This window comes from Cetorhinus maximus, chromosome 17, assembly GCF_964194155.1.
Source record: "Cetorhinus maximus chromosome 17, sCetMax3.hap1.1, whole genome shotgun sequence".
Lineage (NCBI taxonomy): Eukaryota > Metazoa > Chordata > Chondrichthyes > Lamniformes > Cetorhinidae > Cetorhinus > Cetorhinus maximus.
This window is the reverse complement of record NC_135895.1, coordinates 67,771,392-67,797,156: the sequence shown is the minus strand read 5'-3', so window position 1 is coordinate 67,797,156 and position 25,765 is coordinate 67,771,392. Positions and strand designations below refer to the sequence as shown.

Here is a 25,765-nt window from a genome sequence, read left to right as displayed (position 1 = left end):
TCTCCTACATCCACAGCATGTTTAGCTAATGTAGTACATCCAGGTGCATCCCTACAAATTCCCTTATACTTCCTAAGTAACCTCATTTGTTCTTCCCTTGGTCCTTCCTCTAAATATGAGAACACAGTGTCTAACTGTCCCAGTGTTGTCGCTTGGCTAGTAGAATTGTAGGAGGTTTGCTTTGGGCTCTGTTTACTTCTCCTTCTACCTTTCCCTTATTGTCTCTGTCATCCTCCACTACTCCTATCATCTGGCACACTTGCTTTTGTCTCATCATTTTCTCTATGATGATATTGCTTCAACATGTTTATGTGACATAACCATTTCCTCTTCCTACACTCAGTATAAGTCACTTTATTAACTCTCCTAACTATCTTGTAGGGGCCACTGAACTTTGCTTTCAGGGGTTCACCCTGCAAAGGTAATAATACCAATACTTCATCCCCTGCTTGGAATGTTCTAGTTGTAGCATGTTTGCCTGCCTGTTTTTTCATTTTGGCTTGGGAAATTTTTAAGCGCTCTCGTGCTACTTTACATGCTCCTGTGAGTCTTTCTAGAAACATGGACATGTAATCCAACTTGGAGATTTTGCCTTTCTGCTTAAGTAACTTTTCCTTAATCACTTTTAATGGACCTCTTATTTCATGACCGTAGATCAACTCAAATGGATGAAATCCAGTAGGTTCATTCGGAGAACCTCTGGTAGCATATAGTAAGAAACCTGATTCTTTGTCCCAATCCTTTGGGTATTCATGGCAATAGGTCTTAATTCATGTTTTTGAGAATCTGAGGGTATCTCACTAAAGCTCCCTGTGTCTGTGGGTGATAGGCGGTAGACTTTAGTTGTTTGATACCCAAATTGCTGGTTATGTCCTGGAAAATTTTAGACATGAAGTTAGAACCTTGATCAGATTGTAATTCAATTGGTAGGGCATAATGAGTGAAAAATTGAGAGAACTTTTCCACTACCACCTTATCTGTAATTGCCCTTAAAGGAATAGCTTCTGGAAATCAGGTTGTCATATCCATGATTGCAAGGATATACTGATGTCCTGCTTTCGTTTTGGGTACTGGTCCTACACATTTTACTAATACCTGACTGAATGGTTCATCAAAAATTGGTATGGGTATTAAATGTGCTGGTTTGATTACATGTTGAGGTTTACCTACTACCTGACACGTATGACACGTTTTATAAAATTGCACTACATCCTTATAAAGTCTTGGCCAGGTAAAATGCCTGTTTATCGATGCTGGGGTTTTCCATATTCCTACAGGATATCTCCTTACGATATTTAAGCAGTACCACTATCTGATGAATAGCTGCCCATTTCTCATCCGCAGGTCTGTGAGGGTGTCTCCACCTCCTCGTCAGAACTCCCCAGTTTTAATGTAATAGCACTCCAGAACTCTTTCAGCCTCAGCTTCTGTGTGAGCTGACTGTGCTAACTTGTTTAACTCTGGATCTACTTTCTGAGCCTCAATTGACGAAGACCTGCCAAACACTTCCTTTGAATTATCCTCTTCCTTAAAGAAAGTTTTGGCTACTCTAACATCTGCTCGTGGTATTATTTTGACCTCTGATGATGGACTTTGTTTAGCCATTGTTCTGGTCACCACACATGATGGAAAAATACCAGCAACTTGTTCTTGTAATTGCTCCATCTCTTAAGCCTCTCTTGGACTTTCCATAATTATGGGCGTAGCTATAACCTTCACTCCTGCCAAATCACTCCCCAGGAGTAAATCAACTCAATCATATGGTCATTTCTTAACCACTCCTACAACCACCAATCCAGACAACAAATCACACTCCAATTGCCCTTTGTACAATGGAATGGGGATATACCCTCCACTTATCCTGTTTACCAACACTTTAGCTTTCATTGAACTCTCTGGAGGGAAACCTAGGTCCTTCTCCAGCAAAAGAGTTTGAGTAGCACCTGTGTCCCTTAATATAGTTATGGATTTAGCTGCATCATTTAATGAAAAAGGGGTTATCTTCCCGTTAGACAAAATCCCTTTATATCTCTCATCTACCTTATTCACTTCACCTGCATTCACGGCAATGTTTACCTCCAGACCCTTTTTTGTAGTTAAAACTACAATTTGATCCGTGGCATTTTCTTTTTAAGTTCCCTTTTCGACTCACTCTTATAAACTTCGCTAAGTCCCATGGACTTCCCTTGCAACTTCCAGCATTCTGAACGAATGTGTCACACTTTATTGCAATGGAAGCACTTAGGCCTTCGAGTTTCTCCTCCACCCTTAGTACCTTTTTTCCTGATCTGGAGAGATCATCTCAAGGTATTCCCAGCTATCCATTCCTTACCCTGGCTACTTGCCTTCCTTTCACACTCTCACTTTCTATCCTTTTCAAATTTATGGGGTGATGGAAAAAAAGGTTTAGTTTAATAGATCAGCTCATAAAATCATCAGCCATTACTGCTGCCTGTATAGCAGTTGCAACCCTTTGGTCTTCAACATGTTCTTATTACAGAAGGTAGGGAGTTTTTAAACCCTTCCAAGAGAATAGTCTCTCTGAGAACTTCATAAGTAGTTTCAACTCCTAATGCTTGTATCTACCTGTCAAAACTACTTTGCTTAATCCTTTCAAATTACATGTAAGTTTGCCCAGGCTGTTTCCTTAAATTTCGAAACTTTTGTCTGTATGCTTCAGGGACCAACTCACATGCACTCAAAATGGCCTTTTTCATCACAAGATAATCCCTAGAAACTTCCTCTGACAGTGAAGCATAAATTTCTTGTGCTCTACCTGTCAATTTGCTCTGCATGGGCAATGTCCAGTTTTCCTTTGGCCAGTTCATCTGTTTAGCTATCTTCTGAAATAAAGAATGCTTTCAACATCCCTTTCCTCAAATTTTGGAAGAGCTTGCATAAAAACATCTCCCCACTGGGTTCTGATCTGGAATTAAGTCCTGCCTCACCTACAGGTGTCTCTTTTTTAACTGTCAGCATTTTAAGCTGGAATTATCTCTCTTTTCCTCTTCCCTCCTTTCCTAATTCCCTTTCTTGTTTTCTTTCTCTCTCCTGCCTTTCTGCCCGTCCCCTTTGGAAATCACATTTTCGCATTTAATTTCTCTTTCCTTTCCTGCTGCCTCTAGTTCCAATTTTTAAAATTTGCAACTGAATTTGAGCCCATTCCAATGAACCACCCCTTGGAGAACTCGGTCTCTCGGGTATTCCTTCCAATTTCAAATGCTGTGCCATCTCTTCGATTATCTCTGCCTTCCTAGCTTTGGCAGGCAATCCTACTCTTAATTTACTTGCCAATTCAATTAACCTGGCTTTTGGGATCCCTTGTAAAATCGTCAGGGACATCGCTTCCACTTGCAGGAAAGCTTTAGCAGTTTCCAGTGCCACCTTATTTTTGACACCACAGACCTGGTGTTTTCATTTAGCTTTTATTACTTACTAAATCTACACCCAAATTGTCATTGTCTTTTGTTCCAAAATACCCTGGATGAGCCCCCAAACTTTGTCATGACTCACTGGGATAGTGTGCTGTAATATCAAGCCCCACTATACCCCGAGCTGCAACAAATGTGAAAAGTTTGACCAAATCACCAGATTGCCCCAATTCTACCTAACTGTTTAATTTAGGTTAACAGAATATGAGCACCAGGTTTGTAAACTTGTTGACTGTTTATTGAACAAACTGTCATTAACCAGTGACAAAAGAAAGAAATATGAACTGCTAATTTCTAACTCTATAACATAAACTCTACCCTCCTCCTTAAATCCCTATATACAGACACACACACACACAAGACACACAAAATATGGATTATAAGGGCGGGATAAAACAGTTCAATAGCACCAATCCGGAGTACAGGATTTGATGGGTTGATTTTGATCGATGTCTTCCAAATTCCTTTTAGTTCAGTATTTAGTTCACTGGTTGAGAACTTGCTTTTCAATGCCTCTAACAGTGGTTTTCCCCTTTTCCTTTTTACAGGAGTTTCCTCAGAGAGAGGGTAGGTTATAAAGATATGAGGAAGAGAGATTTTAGATGCTTTCTCTTTGTAGGCCAGGAGCTTTCTGCTGCACTGCTACCACACAAAACCCTGGTCACCTGGTCAGGAGCCAATTAAAATGCTGTTGTCAGGCAGCTCCCTTGGTCCAGGACTCCTTTCCAGCACCAGTCCTGTCTTTCATGGCACACTCTGTTCCAGGATGCAACATTGTATATATCCCTCATCCTGTTTCAATGGGTATTCCCTTTAAACTGCAGACATTGTAATGCTAACCCACAGTCCAACAGAAAATAAAAAGATATGTTCTTTGCAACAGCCTAACACAAATAAAAAGAAATGTTCCTTACAATATAAATGATTTGGTTGAAGGGACTGAAGCTATGGTTGCTAAATTTTCTGGTGACACAAAGATAGATAGGGAAGTAAGTTGTAAAGAGGACATGAGACTACAAACTGATATAGGTTAGGTGAGTGGGCAAAGATCTGGCAAGTAGAGTATAATATGGGAAAATGTGAAATTGTCCATTTTGGCAGGAAGAATTTTTAAAAAACATATCTAAATGGTGAGAGATTGCAGAGCTCGGAGATGCAGAAGGATCGTGTCGAGTGTATGAATCACAAGGTTTGTATGCAGGTACGGCAAGTAATTAGGAAAGCTAATAGAATGTCGTTGTTTATTGAGAGGGCAATTGAATATAAAAGTAGGGAAGGCATTGGTGAGACCACACCTGGAGTACTCTGTACAGTTTTGGTCTCCTTATTTCAGGAAAGATGTAATGCATTGGAATCAGTTCAGAGAAAGTTTACTAAACTAACACCAGGAATGGTTGGTTGTCTTAAGAGAAAGGGCTTTACAGGATAGGCTTGTATTTAGCTTGTGCTAGAGTTTAGAAGAGTAAGAGGTGACTGGATTGAAACACATAAGATCCTGAGGGATTTTGACAGGGTAGATGTGAAAGAAAGTTTCCTCTAATGGGAGAATCCTGAACTGGGGTTCACTGTTTAAAAATAAGGGATCACCCATTTAAGACAGTGATGAGAAGATTTTTTTTCTCTGAGTGTCGAGAGTCTCTCTCTTCCTCAAAAGGTTGTGGAGGCAGAATCTTTGAATATTCTTGAGGCAGAAGTAGATAGATTCTTGATAAGCAAGGAGGTGAAACGTTATTGGGGGTAGGCAGGAATGTGGGGTTAAGGTTACATTCAGATCAGCCATGATCTTATCGAATGGTGGAGCAGGTTCGGGGGGCCAAGTGGCCTACTCCTGCTCCTAATTCATATGTTTGTATGATGTGTGTCTGCAAATAGTTTGACTGGCCTAGCCCTTAAGGTACTTAAATTTAGAAAAAGAACTCAGTTCTGTACAATTTTATGTACATATTTCTAGTAACTCAACGTCTTATGGGGATCTTAATGAAACTGCATGTTTAAGTTAACTTAAAAATGGCAATAGCTTAATATACTGGGCAGTTTCACTCATTGCACCAACCTTATTTCCATTGAAAATGATGGCTGGACATATATATCTGTGCTGTCTGATAATTGTAAAGCAATTAGATGTTTGCTCTTATCCATATTAAGATGGAGTAGATATCTCTGACAGACAGTGTGTACTGTTAATCTTTGTAAAATGAAATATCTAATGATTCAGATCTATTATGTTTTAAGTGGTATCAAAATTAGAATTCAAGAAATTAAAAGAAAAGGCTGGTTAAACTGAATTAATTCAATGCACGCTGTTGTTTGTCAAGTTTTAGGCTGAATTAAGGGTTTCTGGACAAATGTGTTTCCTGGAACAAACTCTGTGAATATTCCAATTCAGAGTTACCTGTTACAGCAAGTTAAGGCTTATTTCAATATTTATTTTCAAATGATTAGGCCATTTCACTTAAGTGCCATGGTCCTTTAATTAAGCAAAACTTCGAAGTGTTGGTTAAATCCTTGGCCAATATTTTTCTTTGTAGAATGCTGCTAAGATAAAACAGGATGCTGATGACACATTTAATGATGCCACGAAATTGGAGGACGAAGTAAATGACATGATGAAACGACTGAAGGAAGCAGAGGATGAACTTGCAGGGAAGAAGGATGAAGCAGACCAAGACATGATGATGACAGATATGGTGAGGGTCTTCAGGTTTTCTGAATTAACTGTTAAAATTTAGTGGTACATAACCTACATCACAAAGAGCTGTCGATATTATTTTTGACTTCTTGTTCTATTGCATCTGATCAGAAATACAGAGGTGCATTTTTAAAACTCTAAGCATGTTGTTACAATGTTCCTTCAGGCTTCACAAGCTGCGAAAGAGGCTGATGAGCAGGCAAGAAAGGCCAAAAAGGCTGTGCAGGGTGTGCTGAATACCATCAATAAGCTGTTGGGAGAACTGGGTAGGTATTACTGGACTTAAATTGATCAAATGAAGCAATAAACTTGCATTACATGGACTAATTTGAGTTTCTGTTAAAGGGTGGCCTTGGCCTTCCCTTTGGATGATTTCCAGATTACTTCACTCATTTTGTTTTATGGGAAAATGTCCCAAGCTATAGCTCACATATATTTGTGATTTTTCTCCAGTGGTCCCCTATAGTTGGTAGCAAGTGTAGACGAAGTGGCCACAGGCACAACACAAAAGTAAAATAGCTGGTTTTGGACAGCGCTGTCTCCAGCAACATTAACAGCAAACAGCATACTGGCAGAGATTTCCAGAAATCCATGCCATCATTAGTGAATGACTTGCTGCCAACTGTCACACAGGCCAGCAAAGCAATTTCACCATCACTGACTTGCATGTGCCTCCCCAGCCCATGTGAAGGTTGCAGCATTGAACAAGAAAAGGTTGATTGTGACTTTAAAACAACTGAACGTGTGTAATTGATTGCAAGTTTATCTGGTTGCTGTAGGCACCAGGCAATGTGAGCAGAGTGGCTTCTATGGGGGAAAGACACTGGAGAAATTTTTCAGATAGTAGTAAAAGCAGCATTAGAGGTTTATATCCTTTTGTTCCAATGATGGCAGTATGACAAGTTATGTTTTTCCAGATGGCAGCCTCTGATAGCCTATTACAACAATATGATTTTCATAAAACTCTTAGGATGGTTTGCCAACATACTTGAAAATCCAATTTTTAGTTAAAAATTAGGTCAGTCCCCCTTTAAAATAATCTTACAGTGCTTGATGTGAAACTTCCTGCATGCTTTCAAACTAGCCTCCTGATACTACAGGATATTGATGTGCATGCGTTTTTATCTCGGTTAAGGCTTTGGACCTCATGATGAATGTTAACAGATAGCAGGTACTTTCTGAAACATTGGTTTGTAAAGAAAGTATGTGCAGAGATTGGATCTGGTGTTGAAAATTGTATGATCACTACATTGTAAAAACTTGTGCTGCAGCAGGTATAGTACCTGCTTTATCACAAACTTACCCAACAGCTAACAAGAAATATCTTCAGCAAGAAACTTAGGGTGGAACTGTCCCAGATTTGTGCACAGTGCGGTAGTGGGTGGGAAAAAAATCATTTTACCTGCTGTCTGCAATGGTGGGTTTTCACACCATATCGCCCCATTCCAACCACAGGAAATACCATCTCGCTGGCAGGCAGTCTCCAATTTGCCCGCCACGCCATTACCTCACAGCTTCCTCATGCAGGGCCCCATATTTAAACTGCAGCTGCGCACACAGTTCTCAATGCTTGCAGCCCAGGAGGGCACCGGTGAAGACATGGCCCCAAAAGCCAAGAAGAGTGCAGCCCCCCATTTCAGTGACGCATCCCTGGGATGCCTTCTGGACACTGGAGGCCTGTCGCAATGTCCTCTACCCCCGCTCTGGCTCCAGGAGGCCCATCAGTCTCACCACTCTGGCTTGGGAGGCAGTGGCAGAGGTAGTCCATGCCAATGCTGCACAGAAGATGTTGGCCATCCAGTGCAGAAAACAGATGAATGATCTCATCTGTGCCACCAGGGTAAGGCAACCATCTTATCACTCTAAACTCACACACTCACAAGGCCATCGCACATTCACTGGCATCTCACTCTCTGCCAGCTCAAGGAACGTCACCCCTCACTCTCACTCACCCTCGCATCACCATTTGGCCTTATCTCCCCTGGAGAGTGCCTCCTCAGCCCTCACCATCTTGAGGCCACTTGCACAGATCAACATGTGCCCCACACACATCCTGGGATACCCCCGTTTCCCAGTACTGCCCTCACCCTGCAGCCTTTTCTCCTGACTGAGGCCACTTCTTCCCTTTCCTCACGCAAGCCTCAGCCCTGCAGCTGTTGAAAAGCCACCCCACCTTAGGCTAGTCTGGTAGGTGGAGACCTGCCTGTGAGTCCCCCTAAAAGTGATGTAGTGCTGCCTGCGAAACCTGGCGCTGATGACTCGTGTCCGAAGCAAGGTAGGCAAACAAACCTCAAAGTCTTGAGTGAAATGCAGCTCGTCAGGTGCACGTCACTTGCACGCCGACATGCTTGGGTGATCCAGCGTGGGAGGATGATTTCGGCAGGCTGAGCTTTTAATGATATGCAGATGTATTACAATGAAGTTCCTGACATTCGACGGTGGGAAACACAGTCAGCCATTGATGGGTGGAGCAGATGATCGCAGACTGGTTTTGCAATGCGTGAAACCGATTTTTGGCCTTCTCACTATATTGTTGCCTCCCTGCCCACCATGATACCTGACGCCATTTGAACTGTAAAATTCCGGCCTTAGTTTTTTGAAAAGCCTGAAATGCTCCTCTTTAAGTCAAACAAGTCAGCAGTTTAACATTGGGATATCATTTTAAAAATATGATGGCAAAAGGTTGCATTTCCTATCCACCCCTCAATCCTTTCTGCAATGGACACAATTACTTTTAATGGCTTTTCAAGAGAACAGTAGGTGGAGAAATAGAAATCTTGGGCTGGGATTTTCCAGCCCCATCATGGCAGGGCCTGCCACGGGAGATTGAGGCCCAGTCAAAAGTCCATTGACTTTTGGCAAGACCGGATGATCCTGGCATCAGGTGGTCTGGAAAATCCTGCCCATGGCCTTCCTGATCTGAACTTAAAACTTCCCCTATTTCCCTGATTTCTACTTGCTTCATTCTGGAATGGGAGGTGTAACCTATCTTCCTTCAAGGCAGCCTGAGGAAAATGCTCTGCCCAAATCAAACGTTTTTGAGATGTTCCATTTATTTAACAGAAAATGCTGGAAATATTTTGCTGGTCAGGCAGCATCTGTAACAGATTAGACAGATTCTGCCTAACCTAGGAGTGTTTCCAGCACTTTCAGTTTTTAGTTCAGATTTCCAACATCTGCAATATTCTTCTTTTCCATTTATTTAAATTAGATTTATTTTTATTCAACTCAATTTTAACACCTCATTCTTCAATGAAGAATAATTCATGGATTCTAATATGTGGATTTGTGCACACTGCCATTTTCGCCTTGTAAATGGCAGTAATTTATATAAGCTTGCTATTTTCCTCAGACGCAATTTGTTTTGGGATTTCTGCACAGGAAAATCAGCAAAAAACTTCAGTAAATGCCTCAGTCAATTTGGCGCAAAGGAAGCAGGTTAACTGGTTCAGCACAATTTCTATATTGGGTTTTTGTGAGGCCACAGGCAATCTTTCCTATCCTTGCTGTAGATTTTTCCACTTCCATATTTCAAATTATTTGCATAGGTGAGCCCCAACTCCCTATAAATTCATGAGACATCTGCACTTGTCCTGATATCTTGGTAATCTTTCAGTAATTTGCCGAATAACTAACAGGAAGAACTTTGTTGTTAATCATTATAGCGACTGGAATTATTTGCTGTCTCCACAGAATGAGATTCCTGAAAAGAGGCAGATCATCATAGCATCTGATCTTGTTCCAAACTTTAACTGTTAAGTGAATTTATATAACAAATACTCAAATTAACAAATAACAGTAATGTCTATAGTATATAATATGCTACTTTGCTCCTCAAAAGGAAAATAAATATCGTTTACAGTCTCAATTCCAAAATATAGCAATTTGATATAGATATTTAATTCACAATTATTTATATATTTCGTCCACCTTGGATCTAAAATAGATAGAACAGTATAATCTCCAAGTGGTGAAAAACTAGCAACAGTGGCGGTCCAAAGAGGCTTTGGATTCAGGCACATAAAGCATCAAATTGTCATGAACAGGAACAGAAAAATAATCAAAAAGGCTGATTGAATGCTGGCCTTTATATCTCGTGGTGGCGTGTTACACTTCACCCAGGGAATCTGAATTGCTGTGGCAACATGCACTTTTATGTTGTAGTCTGGAACTTTCAATAGTGATGGTTGAGGCCCCTTTTGATCACATGGCTGGCCAAGAATCTCTCCTGCTCTTACCACCTGCCATTGATGTGCATTGGAAGGATTTGCAGATTGATACTGAACCTCCTAGGCTGCTTTATGAACGCACCTTCCATGGCCATCAAGTCCTGGGGTGGGACTTGAACCCGGAGTTTCTAGCTCAGAGGCAGGGACATTACCCATTGAACCACAAGACCTCCTTTTATATCTAGAGGACTAGAATACAACAGAGTGATGTCATGCTTCAACTATACATAGCCTTGGTTAGACTAAATCTGGAGTACTGTGCGCAGGTCTGGGCACCACATCTTAGGAATGATATATTGTCCTTGGAGGGAGTGCAGCGTAGATTGATAATGATACCTGGATTTCAATGATTAAAATACATATTTCCCATAACTTAGAAGCTTAAGGAGTGATTTGATCAAATTTTTCAAGATATTAAGGGGGACAGAGGGTATATAGAGAGAAACTATTTTCTCTGGTTGGGGAGTCTAGTACTAGGGGCATAGTCTTAAAAATTAGAACCAGATCTTTCAGGAATTGATTTAGGAAACACTTCAACACACAAAGGATGACAGACATTTGGAACCCTTTTCTGCAAATGACAATTGATGCTAGATCAATTGTTTTTAAAATGAGAAGTTTTTTGTTAACAAAATTTATTAAGGGATGTGGGGAATAAGATGTGAAGAATTATTTAAGTACTTGATCCAGGCTAATGTCCAAGGTATGATTCCATATTTATATATTTGCTGTAAGGGTCCTTTTGCTTTGCATTATAAGATGGCATTGTGCTTATTTATTTACCAGCCAATCATGCCTTCAACCAAATTTGGAATTAGCATTTCTTCTGCATTGTTACATGAACTATACTGTTTGAATTTGAGTTTGTATACTTATTGGGCATTTCCTTATCACACTGCAATATTGATTACTTTGGTTGGGCTTGTTTTTACAGGTCAACTCGATAATGTAGATGTTAACCGGCTAAAAGAAATTGAGAAAACTCTCAGCAATGCCAAGAATCAGATGAAGGATAGCGATTTAGAACGGAAGTTGGCAGATCTAGAAAAGGCTGAAAAGGAGCAGGCTAATGCGATAATTACCTATGAACAAGATATTGAAGATATCCTGAAGGACATCAAAAACCTAGAGGACATCAAACAAACATTACCTCCTGGCTGTTACAATACCCAGTCTCTGGAGACACCATAGTCACCTTCTTGGTCACCATGCCCTACCCAAAATCTAAAGTGACACTGTACAGAAATTGCCTTATTACCAAATTTTTTCAATGTCTGGCACACATCATTAAGTATTCCAAGGCTCATAAATGAAACTCCTCAGGCATCAAATGCAGCTGCTTGGATGAAGCACAAGATTGTGGACATCGGGGTGGGTGCGAGTGACATACCTACATGGCAAGCTGTTAGGATCCTGGATGAACTAAGTCTATGTTGGAGGGATGATCTGAGAAAGCCACACTCCATGCACCTGCTATAAGTCACTCCACACCATTAGACTTCTGAGGTATCAGACCTTTCTCCACAATGGGCAGGCGCAGAGACGACTCCTGCAATGGGAAAGCGGAGGGTCTGCCTCGATCAGTATAATGGTGGTTAAAACAGACAAAAAAGGCTATTAATGTAGGTTTGTCTCTCCTCCTGCCGCCTGGAGACATTGGTTCTTTATTGCATTCACATCATGAGTATTAACATGGCTTTCTATTCTAGGGTACTGTACTATTTTTCCCTTTTTAAATGACCAGACTAGCTGTGAAGGATTATGAATCGATAACATATTAACATTTAACTTTTTACCACATCAATTCCTAACCACATTAAACCACATTGCTTGTAGGGTAGCAATAAGTCACTTTGTGAACAATGTATACAGTATTCACCAGGTTAATGTAAGTTACCATGAAAGCTGGTCTTCTCATTAGAAAATGGAATTAATTATGCAATACTAATTTCTCCCGCTCCTTCTTTCCCTTCATCCCTTTCTTTCAGCTACTTTGTGACGAAGTGAAATGCCCATAGCAGTGTCATACACAGTGCATTTTATATGGACTACACTATATTTCCGTTCCCAAGACTGCTGCTTCATCTATGTCAAAGTCAAAAGCAGAACTTATTTTTTACAGCGACACTCTATGCAACTTTGTACATTGCGTAGCAAAAGAAAATAAAATTACCTGATACACTGGTGCTATTAATTATTTCAAATGTTATATTTTTGTGTGAATGTTTTTTATTATGGAATAGTATGAGGAAATGTTGAGTCTCTTTTTGTGTAAATATACTCCATAAATGTTTCAGGATTGGCTCTGTGAGTTACTTTCCCACCCTCAAGATCCTGTCATCAATAGTAACCATGTTTTAGACCTGCTTCTGATTGCCTTACATATTTCTGTGGTATTTTGCTTGCTTGTATACACAGCTTAGTTTTTATTTTCTATTTAGGGATATTGCTCTTTAAATTCAGTTGGTGATCAATCACCTGAAGATTATTACTGATCCTTAAATGTCCTTTAAAACATTCAAACAAGGTTATTTTGAACGCTCCCCTTCCTGGCACCCCCAAACCCCCCCCCCCCCCCCGCCGACCTTTCCAATCTCCCAATCGAAGCATGTTAAAACACATTCTGATTTAAGCTGTTGATTTTAAACCAAAGGTATTCCCTACATTTGGCCCAGGTGAAAATTCATAAATTAAGTCTGTTATACAAACTGGAGAGAGCAAAGATTTGGCGGTCAGAGCTGTTATTTTATCCAACACATGCCTTGGGGGGGAAAAGGCTGTGTGTGCCCTTTGCCTTTTACCCTGACAGTGCAATACCAGCCAGATTGACTTGCCTCTGCAAACCTGACTTGATGTAAAATTTAATCAGTGTTTGCCTGTTTCATTTTTGTTTGTAATACTTTTAAGCCAATTTATTGCGTGTAATTACTACCACTGCTGAACATTATTATTGCTAATTACTTAATCATTTATAATTGCACATTTAGTGCTTGAAACTATCACTGAATTAATTTTACTATGAGGAGTGCAGGCTTTATCTAATAAGCACTGGGCAGGTCTAAAGGGTTGCACGCTCTTTCCCAAATATGTCTGAAGCAAGGATCTACATCTCTATTTTGAAGTTTTACTACTAACAGCCTCTCCTGACACTGTACTTAGCAAATACAGCAGTTTTTTTTTCTTTTTGCAACAGTAATGCATTCTTAGTATTTATCATGTAAGGAAGTCAATTAATCAAAAGTATGAGGTTAACGTCTTACCAGTAGAAAAGACATGCACAGAATGATTGACGTTAGTGTGTAAAAACTGCAACAAACTTAGGACATAGTCTGCCGTGAGAACTACGTCCATACTGTCTTGTCCTATGCCTTTTGTTTTTAGCCTTTTGCCTTAAAATGTCATCATACTGTTGGGAAAGACGTGCAACACTTATACAATTTTATGTATAAAACAGTATTTCTTATTTATAAGACGCAATATTTGTAATCTTTATCCAGGTCTCCTTGTGTGTGTTGCACATTCTTTTTATAATGGTGTGACTTGAGAACACTTCTTTCCTTAAGACCTATTTTGACCCCACACAGTGGCCAAAATGCCTAGCAAATTATTGTTTAATATCATTTTGCCTGTAAATCAAATTGTACCATTTAAATAAATAAAAATATGGTATTACAGGAATTTAGACAGATTGTGTTTTTTCCTTAAATGCTTCTTTATCCTACATTTTAGCATTCTATTGAGTAGCTGTGCAAAAGGTTCATCAATAATTTTAGTTTTTATTTGGTTTTCATCTTAGCTTACCTGCAGAAGCTGACCTGTTCTTTTCAGTAAGGGCCAGTGTAATCTTGGGATTGCTATGTTGATAAATACTTATCCTTTGAAACTTGTCCAGATTTTTCTGAAAGGTCATCAAAGCAGATATCAACCAAAGATTTCTGAGCTGAGCAGTTTTGTGCTTCTAGAATATCAAATAGAAAATGGCAAAAGATGAAGCTATTCAGCGTAGTGACCTTGTTCATATCAGTGAGTTAGGTAGAATTTTGTATTCTTAATCATTAAGATTAAATGCTTTCTTCACAGTTGGCTAGTGGTGGAGATCATAACTTAATGAGAGACTCTTGCACCATCTCTACTACTGATGTTTTCCTCTCAGGCTGGGGAACTTGTTGACTACCTGCCATGTTGGTGGATTGAAAAGCAGAGCAGGATGAATAGCAGTGTTGAACATGTAACCTAGTTTATAGTCACTTATCTTTTGAATGGACAACACTATTGAAGCCATTAAATCAAAATGGTGCAAAAATACACTTGGAGCTATGTGTGTGGATTCTTTTCAGGTAGGACATTAATGGGGGAAGAACCAAGTCATCATCTATAATAGATTTTCTGTGCTTGCCATTTGATGAAAGCAAAAACCTTGCTTTGCATGGCTGGCTGCCATATTTACCTCCACAACAAAAGTGACTGCAGGTCAAAAGAAATTGATCAATTCTTGTACTTGAGACATTTGAGGATCTAATTAGATGCTATGTAGAAGTAACATCTTTCTGGTCATTATTATTTTGCTGTTTGTAATGTATACACTTCATTGGCTGTAAAGTGCTTTGGCATGTCCGGTGGTTGTGAAAGGCAAAAAAAGACTTTTCTTTCTGTCCTCTCTTCCAAATCTTTTCCCATCTTTTTCCTGAATTCACTGTTTTATGCTGTAGTAGAGCTTCATAGTCATTCTCCAGAATCTCTCTATATGAATTCACACAGTCAAATGTTGGGGCACCATGAATCAGTCCTCATCTGATGTGCTTTTTCCCCAGTGGACATTGCTGGACAATGATTAAGAGTGAGAACCCTGACCATTTTTTCCCTCCTTTCCCAGGGAAACTTGGGTCAACTATAGTATCTAAACTGCCACTCCAGTTAAATTGGCACAGACTGGAGATTTAATCCGGGACTTTCCTGGTCTATACAACTGATTACCACAGCAGGTTCCATTATCTGTTGAGCCATTTTGATGTTTTAAATTTTTTTCCACTAGTTGATTTCCAGTGGCATCACACACAAATCAGAAACGAGAGTGACAGTAGAAACCAACAGTGCTTGAAGGGAAAATTATAGCAGGGTGGGAAAAATTGAAGTTACAAATAGGAGACAGTGCATGGTAGGAAAAAATAGAATGTAATTAGAGGCTGGGGAGAGAAGGGTCAGGAACTGAGACTAAGGGAGCAAGCTAAAGAGGGTTAGGGTTAACACTAGGTGGAGGGGAGCAGGTTAGGTGCAAGAGAAAAGATGGAGCTGCACCAGAGGCTGGGTGTTTCATTGGCGGAAATAAAGGTGGTAAGAGGCCAGAGGAGAGTTAGAATCTGGAAAGGGGGTGGTGTGCAATGCAATAGAGTGAAGTGACGGTCTGCAACTCATCAGGTAACAGGAGATGTGTGCAGAGCGGAAAGTTATAGCACTGGGACAAATAAGTCTTATTGCCTTAAGATGCAAATCACCAAGCCTCTGAGGGAGCCCCTTACATACAAAATAGGAGCAGAAGTAGGCCATTTGGCCCTTTGAGTCTGCTCCATCACTTATTAAGATCATGGCTTATCTGTTTGTGTTTCGAATTCCACATTCCCATCTACCTCCGATAACCGTTGATTCCCTTGCCTAACAAGAATCTAACTTACCTCCACCTTAAAAGTATTCAATGACCCCGCCTTCTGAGGCAGAGAGTTCCAAAGTCTCAACCCTCTGAGAGAAAACAATTTCTCCTCATCTCTGTCCTAAAAGGGCAACTTCTAATTTTAAAACTGTGAGCCCTAGCTCTGGACTCACCCACAAGAGAAAACATCCTTTCCCCATCCACTTTGTCAATACCGTTCAGGATCTTATATACTTCGCTCAAGTCACTCCTCACTCTTCTAAATTCCAGTGGAAACACGCCCAGTCTGCTTAACCTTTCCTCATAAGACAACCCGCTCGTTCCAGGTATCAATCTAGTAAACAGCCTCTGAACCGCCTCCAATGCATTTACACCCTTAAATAAGGAGACAAAAACTGCACATACTATTCGAGATGTGGTTTCACCAATGCGCTTTGAAACTGAATTGGGTACCTCCCATAAAATTACCCTGCTGCTATGATTGGGGTTGGGATCCAAAAATGATCCCACTTGACAAAACATTTCAAAGCCTGGATGATTCAGCCCCTCTGAGCTGGTGTAAACATTTGAGCAATGTGCTTCTGTTATATCTTGTGGTTCCCAGAAGTTTGGGACACAGGCAAATTTGCAGCCATCCATTTGGCTTCTCTCTCGCGACAAAGGAATTTATCCAATATGTAGGCTCCGTGACTCTGACAATCACTTGCTTCAATCTCTTGGAGCTTTCTGTCAAGCTTTCCTTTTAGTTCTGCTGGTACTTTATGTGGGGATGTATCTCTGAATCAATGGTGATGTGATACTCAAAGCCTTCGAAGTATCTACCGTCTCAACAAACCACTCTAGATACATTTGGACAGACCTTTTTTTCTGATTGGAGGGTGCTTTTCAATGGGTGTACTACCTCAATAACTTCTCTTTTATTTCAGTGTACTGAGATCAGCTGCAGCTCTTCACAACTGCTGAACACTAGGATAGCAGGTCCAGCTGGTTCAATTATGTATTTGTGGAACATGCCGTTGATGTCTTTTCCTTTGTGTATTGCACTGATTTGGGTTTTCTTAGCTGTCGAATCTCAGTTCTTTCATATGCCACAAACATGACATTGTTCAGTTTCAGAGTTTCATTCTTTTAGTATCCCAGTTTTTTTTCTTCAAATTTTCAGGAGATATCATCCCACTCAGACTATACCAGAATGTTACTCTGTGCTCCGCTATCAAGCTTCAGCTTCAGATTTATGGCTGTGGGCTTATTTCTCACCGTCTTCCTGATCAGATTGTGTGAATTTATTTTCTCGGCGACTATTGCATCTAAACATTTCATGCAGCTGTATAGCTCCTATGTCTATTGTACCCTCATGCTCAACGTCATCTTCCAGGGTATGGATGTTTTAGCCTCTTTTCCTTCTCACTCACCCTGTTGCTCTGCCTCTGCTAACTCCTTTACCACCATCTTTCTTTGTTCTGCATGCCTTTTCCCAGTGATTGGGCTTTCCACAAACTCTGCAGTTTGATCCCTGTGCAGGACATTTCCTTTCTGTCTGGCATGCAATCATTTGCTGTTTCACTATCAACACTGCTGCCTTTCTGTTGACTTAACTGAAGGCTAGCTGTTTGGGTAGTCAACATCGTCACCTGTCTACTCATGAGACTGTCAGAGCACATGAAATTGTGAGCTTGTCCTTTCCAACTGAAGGCTAGCTGGGTAGTCAGCATCTTCATCTGCCTACTCATGGCTTCATGTGCTCTGAAAGTGTCAATAACCTATGAAATTACGAGCTTGTCTTTTCTAGATATTTTTGTACCTCAGTGTGCAGAGCCCCAGATGAGTTGATCTATCAGCCTTTGATCTGTTTCCTTTCTGGCTAATTTCTCAATGAGATTGACAAATGTATCTACTGGCTCACTTGGCTCCTGCCTCAAGTTTTGAAATTTATGATGGTGATTTGATAGCTTGACTTTGGCTGGAGATGTGTGCTGAATTTCTCCACAAATTTTGTCTGGATATTTGTTTATGTCATCGCTAATCTCCAAGCAGTTAAACAGATCTAATCCTTTCTCATATGCCCACACAAGGATGCTGACCCTTTCCTCTTTGACACTCATGTTTTCTAAAAGGAACTAGCAGTCTGCACCTTTGTTTAAACTTCTCAAATGCTTCTAGGACATCATCAGTCTCCTGATTCGTCCTGAACTGGAACTCTGCATTCGTTGCTGCTGCAGTGGCCATTTTGTTTTTGCGCGATTCACTCAGTCTTTCTCTCTGGCACTAATCTGGGTTGATTTTTCTCTTTCAGCATTTAAATCATTTATAGTCAACTCCTATCATTCACGAACCCCTCTATTGCGAATTTGTTTACCTGCACGAATGAGCATGCACACCAAATCGCAGTTCGCGGCCCCAAAACTTTGCTCATCAGCGACTTAGAATGTTACACTCTCACCTTTCCCAAATGGAAAGCGCTCACTGCACATGTCATCTCTGCACACGCACAAGTTCACCATTCACGATTTCACCCTTCACGAGATTTCATGGGAATGGAAGCCCCGCAAATGATGGGAGTTGACTGTATAAAACTTGGGTTTTATTCAAACACCTGCTGCCACCATATTATGTATTGCAGTTCCTAGAAGTTCAAAATAATCATACTTTTAGATATATTCAATGTCAGCTCCAGCATTTGTAATTCACAGATCTCACCATGTATTGTGGACTGATTCATTGGTGTTCAGTATACTGACTAGTTCAGTAGTGAGTGATGTGGCATTGAGTTTTGATGAAGTAACAGTACATAACAATATAGTTCCTAACTCTCTTCAAATAATAGAACTCCTGGGCACCATCCGGTGAACAGAACCTGCAATTGCATTGAGGCTGAACATTCTTAATGGTTTTCTAGCATCACATGCTGTCTCACCAATTGTCTGGAATTTCCTGGTTTACACTTATACAGAAATTTGTGTTGGGTTCCAACCCAATTTTGTCAATCGGAATGTATGTCAAAATTCCCTATAGGGCTCATTGGACTAGGCTAGAAGATAAAAACCAATGTAAGGCAAACATAAATGCAGTGCCCCCGATAGTGCTAATAGTGAATGGGCTGCTGTCTCCTGTCTCACTCTCAGGACCTACTGCTCCTCTTCCTCTTCCATTATGTTTCAAAACAAGAGTATTACTATTGAGGAGGTCACTCGAGCTGCTTATCCTTCTGAACCCACACAGCTGCTGGAATCTTAGCAAACTCTTCGTGCATCTGAAATTTTTAAGTTATTTGCAAAAATATATTTTATTCATAAAATATCTAAGAATATTACAAAACATTTCAAAATGGCCATCACAGAAATTGCAATGATATTCAAATTACCTGCATAGATCATGACATACTTCAATACAATAAAAAGAGCATTACAGACAAGACTTTGCTAAGTATAGTACAGGGCCAGGATTTCCAAGTCGGGGGGTGTGGCCCACTCGCTGACACGTAAAATGACGTCGGGTAGAACTCCCAACACCCCGCCTCATTTCAATTTTCAGGTAGGTGGGGGCTCAGTAGAATCACCTGTGCGCCTGCTGACTTGTCAAATGGCTAATTGAGGCCATTGACAAAGTAGTTAAAGTACTTACTGGATTTGCCCTACTGGAGATGAGTATGCTCTTTCACGAGCATATGCGAAAGAGCGCACTCTTGGTTTAGCGATCTCCCCCCCCCAACGCCCGCCCGGCCTTCTCAGGGAGTGCATAGTGCTTCCGTGCTGGGCGGGCCTTAATTGGCCCGCCCATGTAAAATGGCGGTGGAGTGCTGATCGGAGGCGCGCCTTGACGTGCCCGCTCCTAAACTCCCCCACCCCTCCCCTGCTGACGGGGAGAAAATTCTGCCCCAGGTCTCAGTAAGAATAATTTAAGTTGAAAAGAAAATTGCTATCAAAAACCAGAAACCTCAGTTACACCTTTTTAAGGTGTTTTTAGCCATGTTGCATTTAAATCTTTGGACATAAGTTTGCACCAGGGTAAATGCAGGCATGTTGTGTGAGCTGAGTTTTTTCAACAGATGCAGTGCTATGTAAATACATCACAGAGGGTTTGGCGGACTTGGTATGGCAGTGGCACAAATATTAGAACATTGTGCATACATTTTGTATTTTTACACAAAGAAATGCCATTCTTATGCTGTGGTTCTGCCTGAATTGTCATCCGCATGGAATCAGATCTCACGGATAATGTCGCAACACCACCATCACCATCCCTGGATATGTCCTGTCTCACCAGCAGGTCAGACCCAGCAGAGGTGGCAGCACAATGGTATACAGTCAGGAGGGAGTTGGCCTGGGAGTCCTCAACATCAACTCTGGACATGGCTAATAGACCAGGTCTATGGCAGGTTGTGAGGGAACAAACAAGAGGGCAAAACATACTTGACCTCATCCTCACCAACCTACCAGCCACAGATGCATCTGTCCATGACAATATCGGTAGGAGTGACCACCACACAGTCCTTGTGGAGACGAAGTCCCATCTTCATATTGAGGATACCCTCCATCGACCTGTGTGACACTACCACCGTGCTAAATGGGATAGATTTTGAACAGATCTAGCAACTTAGAACTGGGCATCCAAACACAATTTGTAACCTCATGGCCCGGCATATCCCCCACTCTACCATTATCACCAAGCCAGAGGATCAACCCTGGTTCAATGAAGAGTGTAGGAGGGCATACCAGGAGCAGCACCAGGCATAACTAAAAATGAGGTGTCGACCTCGTGAAGCTACAATGAAGGACAAGCATGCCTAACAGCATAAGCAGCAAGTGATAGACAAAGCAAAGTGATTCCACAACCAATGGATCAGATCTCAGCTCTGCAGCCCTGCCACATCCAGTTGTGAATGGCGGTGGACAATTAACTCGCTAGAGGGTGAGGCGCCATAAGTATTCCCACCCTCAATGATGCAGGAGCCCAGCACATCAGTGCAAAAGATAAGGCTGAAGCATTAGCAACAATCTTCAGTCAGAAGTGCCGAGTAGATGGTCCATCTCGGCCTCCTCCGGAGGTCCCCCAGCATCTCACACATCAGTCTTCAGCCAATTTGATTCACTCCACGTGATATAAAGAAACAGCTGAAGGCACTGGAAGGCAAAGGCTATGGACCCTGACAACATTCCGGCAATAGTACTGAAGACTTGTGGTCCAGAACTTGCCGTGCTCCTAGCCAATCTGCTCCAGCAAAGCTACAATACTGGCATCTACCTGACAATGTGGAACATTGCTCAGGTATGTCCTGTACACAAAAAGCAGGACAAATCCAACCCAATCAATTACCACACCATCAGTCTACTCTCCATTATCAGTAAAGTAATGGAAGGGTTCAGCAGCAGTGCTCTCAAATAGCACTTGCTTAGCAATAACCTGCTCACTGATGCCCAGTTTGGGTTCTGCCAGGATCACTCAACTTCTGACCTCATTACAGCCTTGGTTCAAATATGGACCCCACCCCCACTAGGGCCATCTGCCACTTGTTTGTCCTGCTTTCTACCCTTAATGTCACCATTAGCACATTCCTTAGATAATATCACCACCGTCAGCACCCTTTTGTCTGGCATCTTTGGCAATTTCTTTTTTGCCTCCACCTATCACTGGCCCTCTATCCAGCTCTACCTGTCCCACCCACCCCAACCAGCTTATATTTCACCTCATTTCTATATTTCCTTAGTTCTGATGAAGAGTCATACGGATTCGAAATGTTAACTGTATTCCTCTCCGCAGATGCTATCAGACCTGCTGAATTTTTTCAGCTATTTTTGTTTTTGTTTCAGATTTCCAGCATCCGCAGTATTTTGCTTTTATATTACTTTATATCCATGCTGCCCATGTTCCCATTATTCCATGGCTTCAAACTTGCTGGCAAGCCTGTTATGTGGCACTTTATCAAATGCCTTTTAGAAGTCCATGTACACCACACGTTACCCTTGTCAACCCTCTCTGTTACTTCATCAAAACTCAATCAAGTTAGTTAAATACAACATACTTTTAACAAATCCATGGTGGTTTTCCTTAATTAATCCACTTTTGTCCAAGTGAATGTTAATTTTGTCCTGGATTATTATCTCTAAAAGTTGTCCCACCACCAAGGTTAAACTGACTGCCCTGTAATTGTTGGGTTTATCCTTGCACATGCCTTTGAACAAAGATGTAATATTTGCAGTTCTCCAGTCCCCTGTATTCAAGGAGAATTGGAAGATTATGGCTAGTAATTTCCACCCTTACTTCCATCAGCATCCTGGGATGCATCCCACCTGGTCCTTTAAGTACACCCAACCTTACTAATACTTCCTCTTTATCAATCATTTTTAAGACACCCAGTATCTCAACAAGCTCAACTGTTCTTTCACTATGACTTTGGCAGAAGCATCTTCCTTGGTAAGGGCACATGCAAAGTACTCATGTAGTACCTCAGACATGCCCCCTGCCTCCGTGCACAGATCTTCTTTTTGGTCCCTAATTGGCACCACCCCTCCTTTTGCCACCCTTTTACTATTTATATGTTTATTGGATTCCCTTTTATTTTGACTGCTAGTTTCTCCTCATGCTCTTTCTTGGCCTTTTTACCTTTTTCACTTCCCCTCTGAACTTTCTATATTCAGTCTGTTTCTCATATGTATCATCAGCCTGATATCTATCATATTGGCCTTTTTCTGCTTCATCTTACTCTCTATCTCTTCTTCATCCAGGAAGCTCTGGCTTTGTATGCTCCACCCAAACCATCTCCACTTTAAATGCAGTGCTCTGTTACAGTTTTGTCTGCCAATCTTTGATTCAAATTTACCCAGGACAAATACATTCTTACCCCAGTAAAATTGGCCCTCCTCTACTTAAGTATTTTCACTCCAGATTTCTCCTTGTCTTTTTCCATAGCTAATCTAAACCTTATGATATTATGATCAATGTTCCCTAAATGCTCCCCTAACTGACACTTATCCATTTGACCCATTTCATTCCCCAGAATCAAATCCAGCAACTCCTCATCAGTTGGAAATATACTGAGCTGGAAAATTCTCCTGAACACACTGTTTCCCCTCCCAGACATCTACATTAATTATTTTAATATAAACTGGGATACTAATAAAGTCCTCTATTATCACTACTTAGTTTTTGCACATTTCAGTAATTTCTCTGCAAGCCTGCTCGTCTAGCCATCTTTCCCATTACTTGGTAACATATAGAATACACCTAATAGCATAATGGCATCTCTATTGTTTCTTAACTCTGACCAAATAGTTTATGTTCTTAACCCCTTCAGGACATGCTCTTTCTTCAACACTGTAATATTCTCAATCAATACTGACACCCTCCTACTTTCTTTACTTCCCTACCCTTCCTGAACACCTTGTATCCAGGAATATTTAGTACACAGTCCTGCCCCTTTTTGAGCGAGGTCTATGTTATTGCCACAACATCCTATTTCCACCTGGCTTTTTGTGCTGAAGGTCTTCTGGCACAATGGATAGCATCCCTGTATTAGAGCAAGAAGCCCCAGGTTCAAGTCCCACTCCAGGACTTGCTGGGCAAAGAAGGTGCATGCAGACAGGTCAAACGGGGCCAAACAGGTTGAGTATCAATCTGCAAATCCTTCCGACATACACCAATGGCAGGCAGTAAAAGCAGGAGAGATTCCTGAGAGATTCAGCCATGTGATGGAAAGAAAATTGGAGCCTCTACTGTCATTACAACATGCATGTAAAAGTGCGTGTTGCCACAGAAACTTGGACTTGAGTTGGCTGGATGGCTGGTGTGGATCAGACTGGTGTCAGCAGCACAGGGTTCAATCCCCATTCTGGCTGGGGTGATTTTGGGACCTACCTCCTTGCCCTACCTGTGGTGGAGATTGCAGTGCCCTGGGTTGGATGTGCAGAGGACTTGAGATGATTTGTGCCTGCAGCTCACCAACTTTATTTACCACATACATGCACTGTGAACCTAATTTAGACCTTACTGCATTTCCTCTTAGCCGGACTCCATCTAGTACATACTCTTTCATTCTCTAGTGCTATCTGTCTCTTCCAATTCTTTGTGCATCTTTTCTAGTGTTATATCCAAGTTCCATCCTGCTGCCAAATTAGCTTAAATCCTCTCCAACAGCACTGGTAAACTGTCCTGTGATCGCATTGGTCCCAGCTTTGTTTAGGTGTAACCCCACCAGCATGTGCAGATCGCACTTCACCCAGAACTGGTCCCAGTGCCCCAGGCATCTAAAACCCTGCTTCCTACACCATCTCTCCAACCATGCATTCATCTGCTCTATCCCCCTATTTCTATACTCACTAGCGTGTGGCGCTGGAAGTAATCTGGAAATTATTACCTTTGAGGTCATGCTTATTAATATCTTTCCTAACTCCCTAAAATCTGCCTGTAGGACCTCAACCCACTTTCTACCTACACATCAATATGGACCACGGCCTCCAGAAACATATAGGTCTCAGCTTCGCAGATTTATTGCAGTGGCACCAAAACCTGGAGCTTGAGCTCCTCCAGCTGATAACATTCCGTGCTCATGCGTGGGAAGCATTCTGGAGTTCCCACATGGAACAGGATGTACAAATGATGGGACTGCAGTTCCCTGCCATGCCTCTATTTATTAGAGTATCTAAACTGAATAGAAATAAACTAAAGACTTATTTATAAAAGAAACACACTCACCAAGCAGCATTTTCCTTGGTGCTGTCATCACTTTAGGATATTTCACTTTGTCCCCTGATGCTCACACATGTAACAAGCTTTGGATGCTCTGCTGTTCCACCCTGAACTCCTTCAGATCCATGTATCTTTTCTCTGCACTCTCCTCCATTTGCCATTGCTTGTCACAGAAACAGTATTGTGATTGTCGCCAACAATCAAATTAAATAGTTTTTCTTGAGCGACTAAATCCCTTTTATTTTCTCCCTAGTTTCACAAATATCCCAGACCATTCCTTTTATTGGCTAATAGCTTCAAGCAGTGCCAGTCACAGTTCACAGGTCAAGTCAATGAGGTTCCTTGCCAAAGAAAGGTTACTGATCTCTCTTCAGCCCCTCTGTACTTCAGCATGGTTCAGACTTAAATGTTAGAGAGGAGAGGTTAAACCTGTGTCCATTACTTATCCAAACTCATTTACTCAATGTTGGACGAACCTCACCCTAGAGACATAGGAAAGGGACAGAAAATATTTGACTACAAAAATTTGCACCTCCTTATTCTTGAGTATAATGCATTGCTGCCCCAGTGTGCTGCATCACTGAGCTATTTGAACTTAAACATTAGGTGTTTTAAAGATTTTCCCCCCCACAAAATGTCTCCTTTCCCAGAAGCACTCACTCTTGCTGGGTTTGGTCCCAGGAGGTCAGCTGCTTTCCAATACTTCATCCAAGTGGCCATGCCTTATGTGGGCTCAGACATTGCATGTCAGCAAGTTATTGTGAAGCTCTGTGAAGAACATCAGAGCCGATCCTATACTTGTCTAATATCCACATGTCTTCTTTACAGCAGAGGTCAATGGCTGCTCAGCCACAGCTGGAACCCTGCCTTAATTTTGTTTTCTCCCCTGGCCACAGAAACTCTATGTTCCTGTCTGTACGCCAGAATTTCAGGCTTCTGAAATGATAAACATTCAAGTGTTTAAAGTCTTGAATCTATGCCTTCAGTTTTATTGGCAAATGTATGCTCTTGTCCCAACTCGTAATACATTGTTCCATTAACCATGTTCTGTGCTGAATCTCTGCCACATTCCTTGAATCTGTTTGTTTAA

At 41.3% G+C, this 25,765-nt stretch overlaps 1 protein-coding gene across 1 annotated transcript in view; it reads left to right on the top strand.

The window, feature by feature from the left end:
- lamc1 (laminin, gamma 1) overlaps window positions 1-14,027 on the top strand; it is a 300,881-nt gene extending 286,854 nt beyond the window's left edge. The window contains exons 26-28 of the mRNA XM_078561385.1: window positions 5,960-6,118; window positions 6,287-6,386; window positions 11,284-14,027. Of these exons, the coding sequence (XP_078417511.1) occupies window positions 5,960-6,118; window positions 6,287-6,386; window positions 11,284-11,540 (516 nt within the window). The 3' untranslated portion in view covers window positions 11,541-14,027. The remainder of the gene's footprint in view (window positions 1-5,959; window positions 6,119-6,286; window positions 6,387-11,283) is intronic.
- Window positions 14,028-25,765: the final 11,738 nt, after the last annotated feature.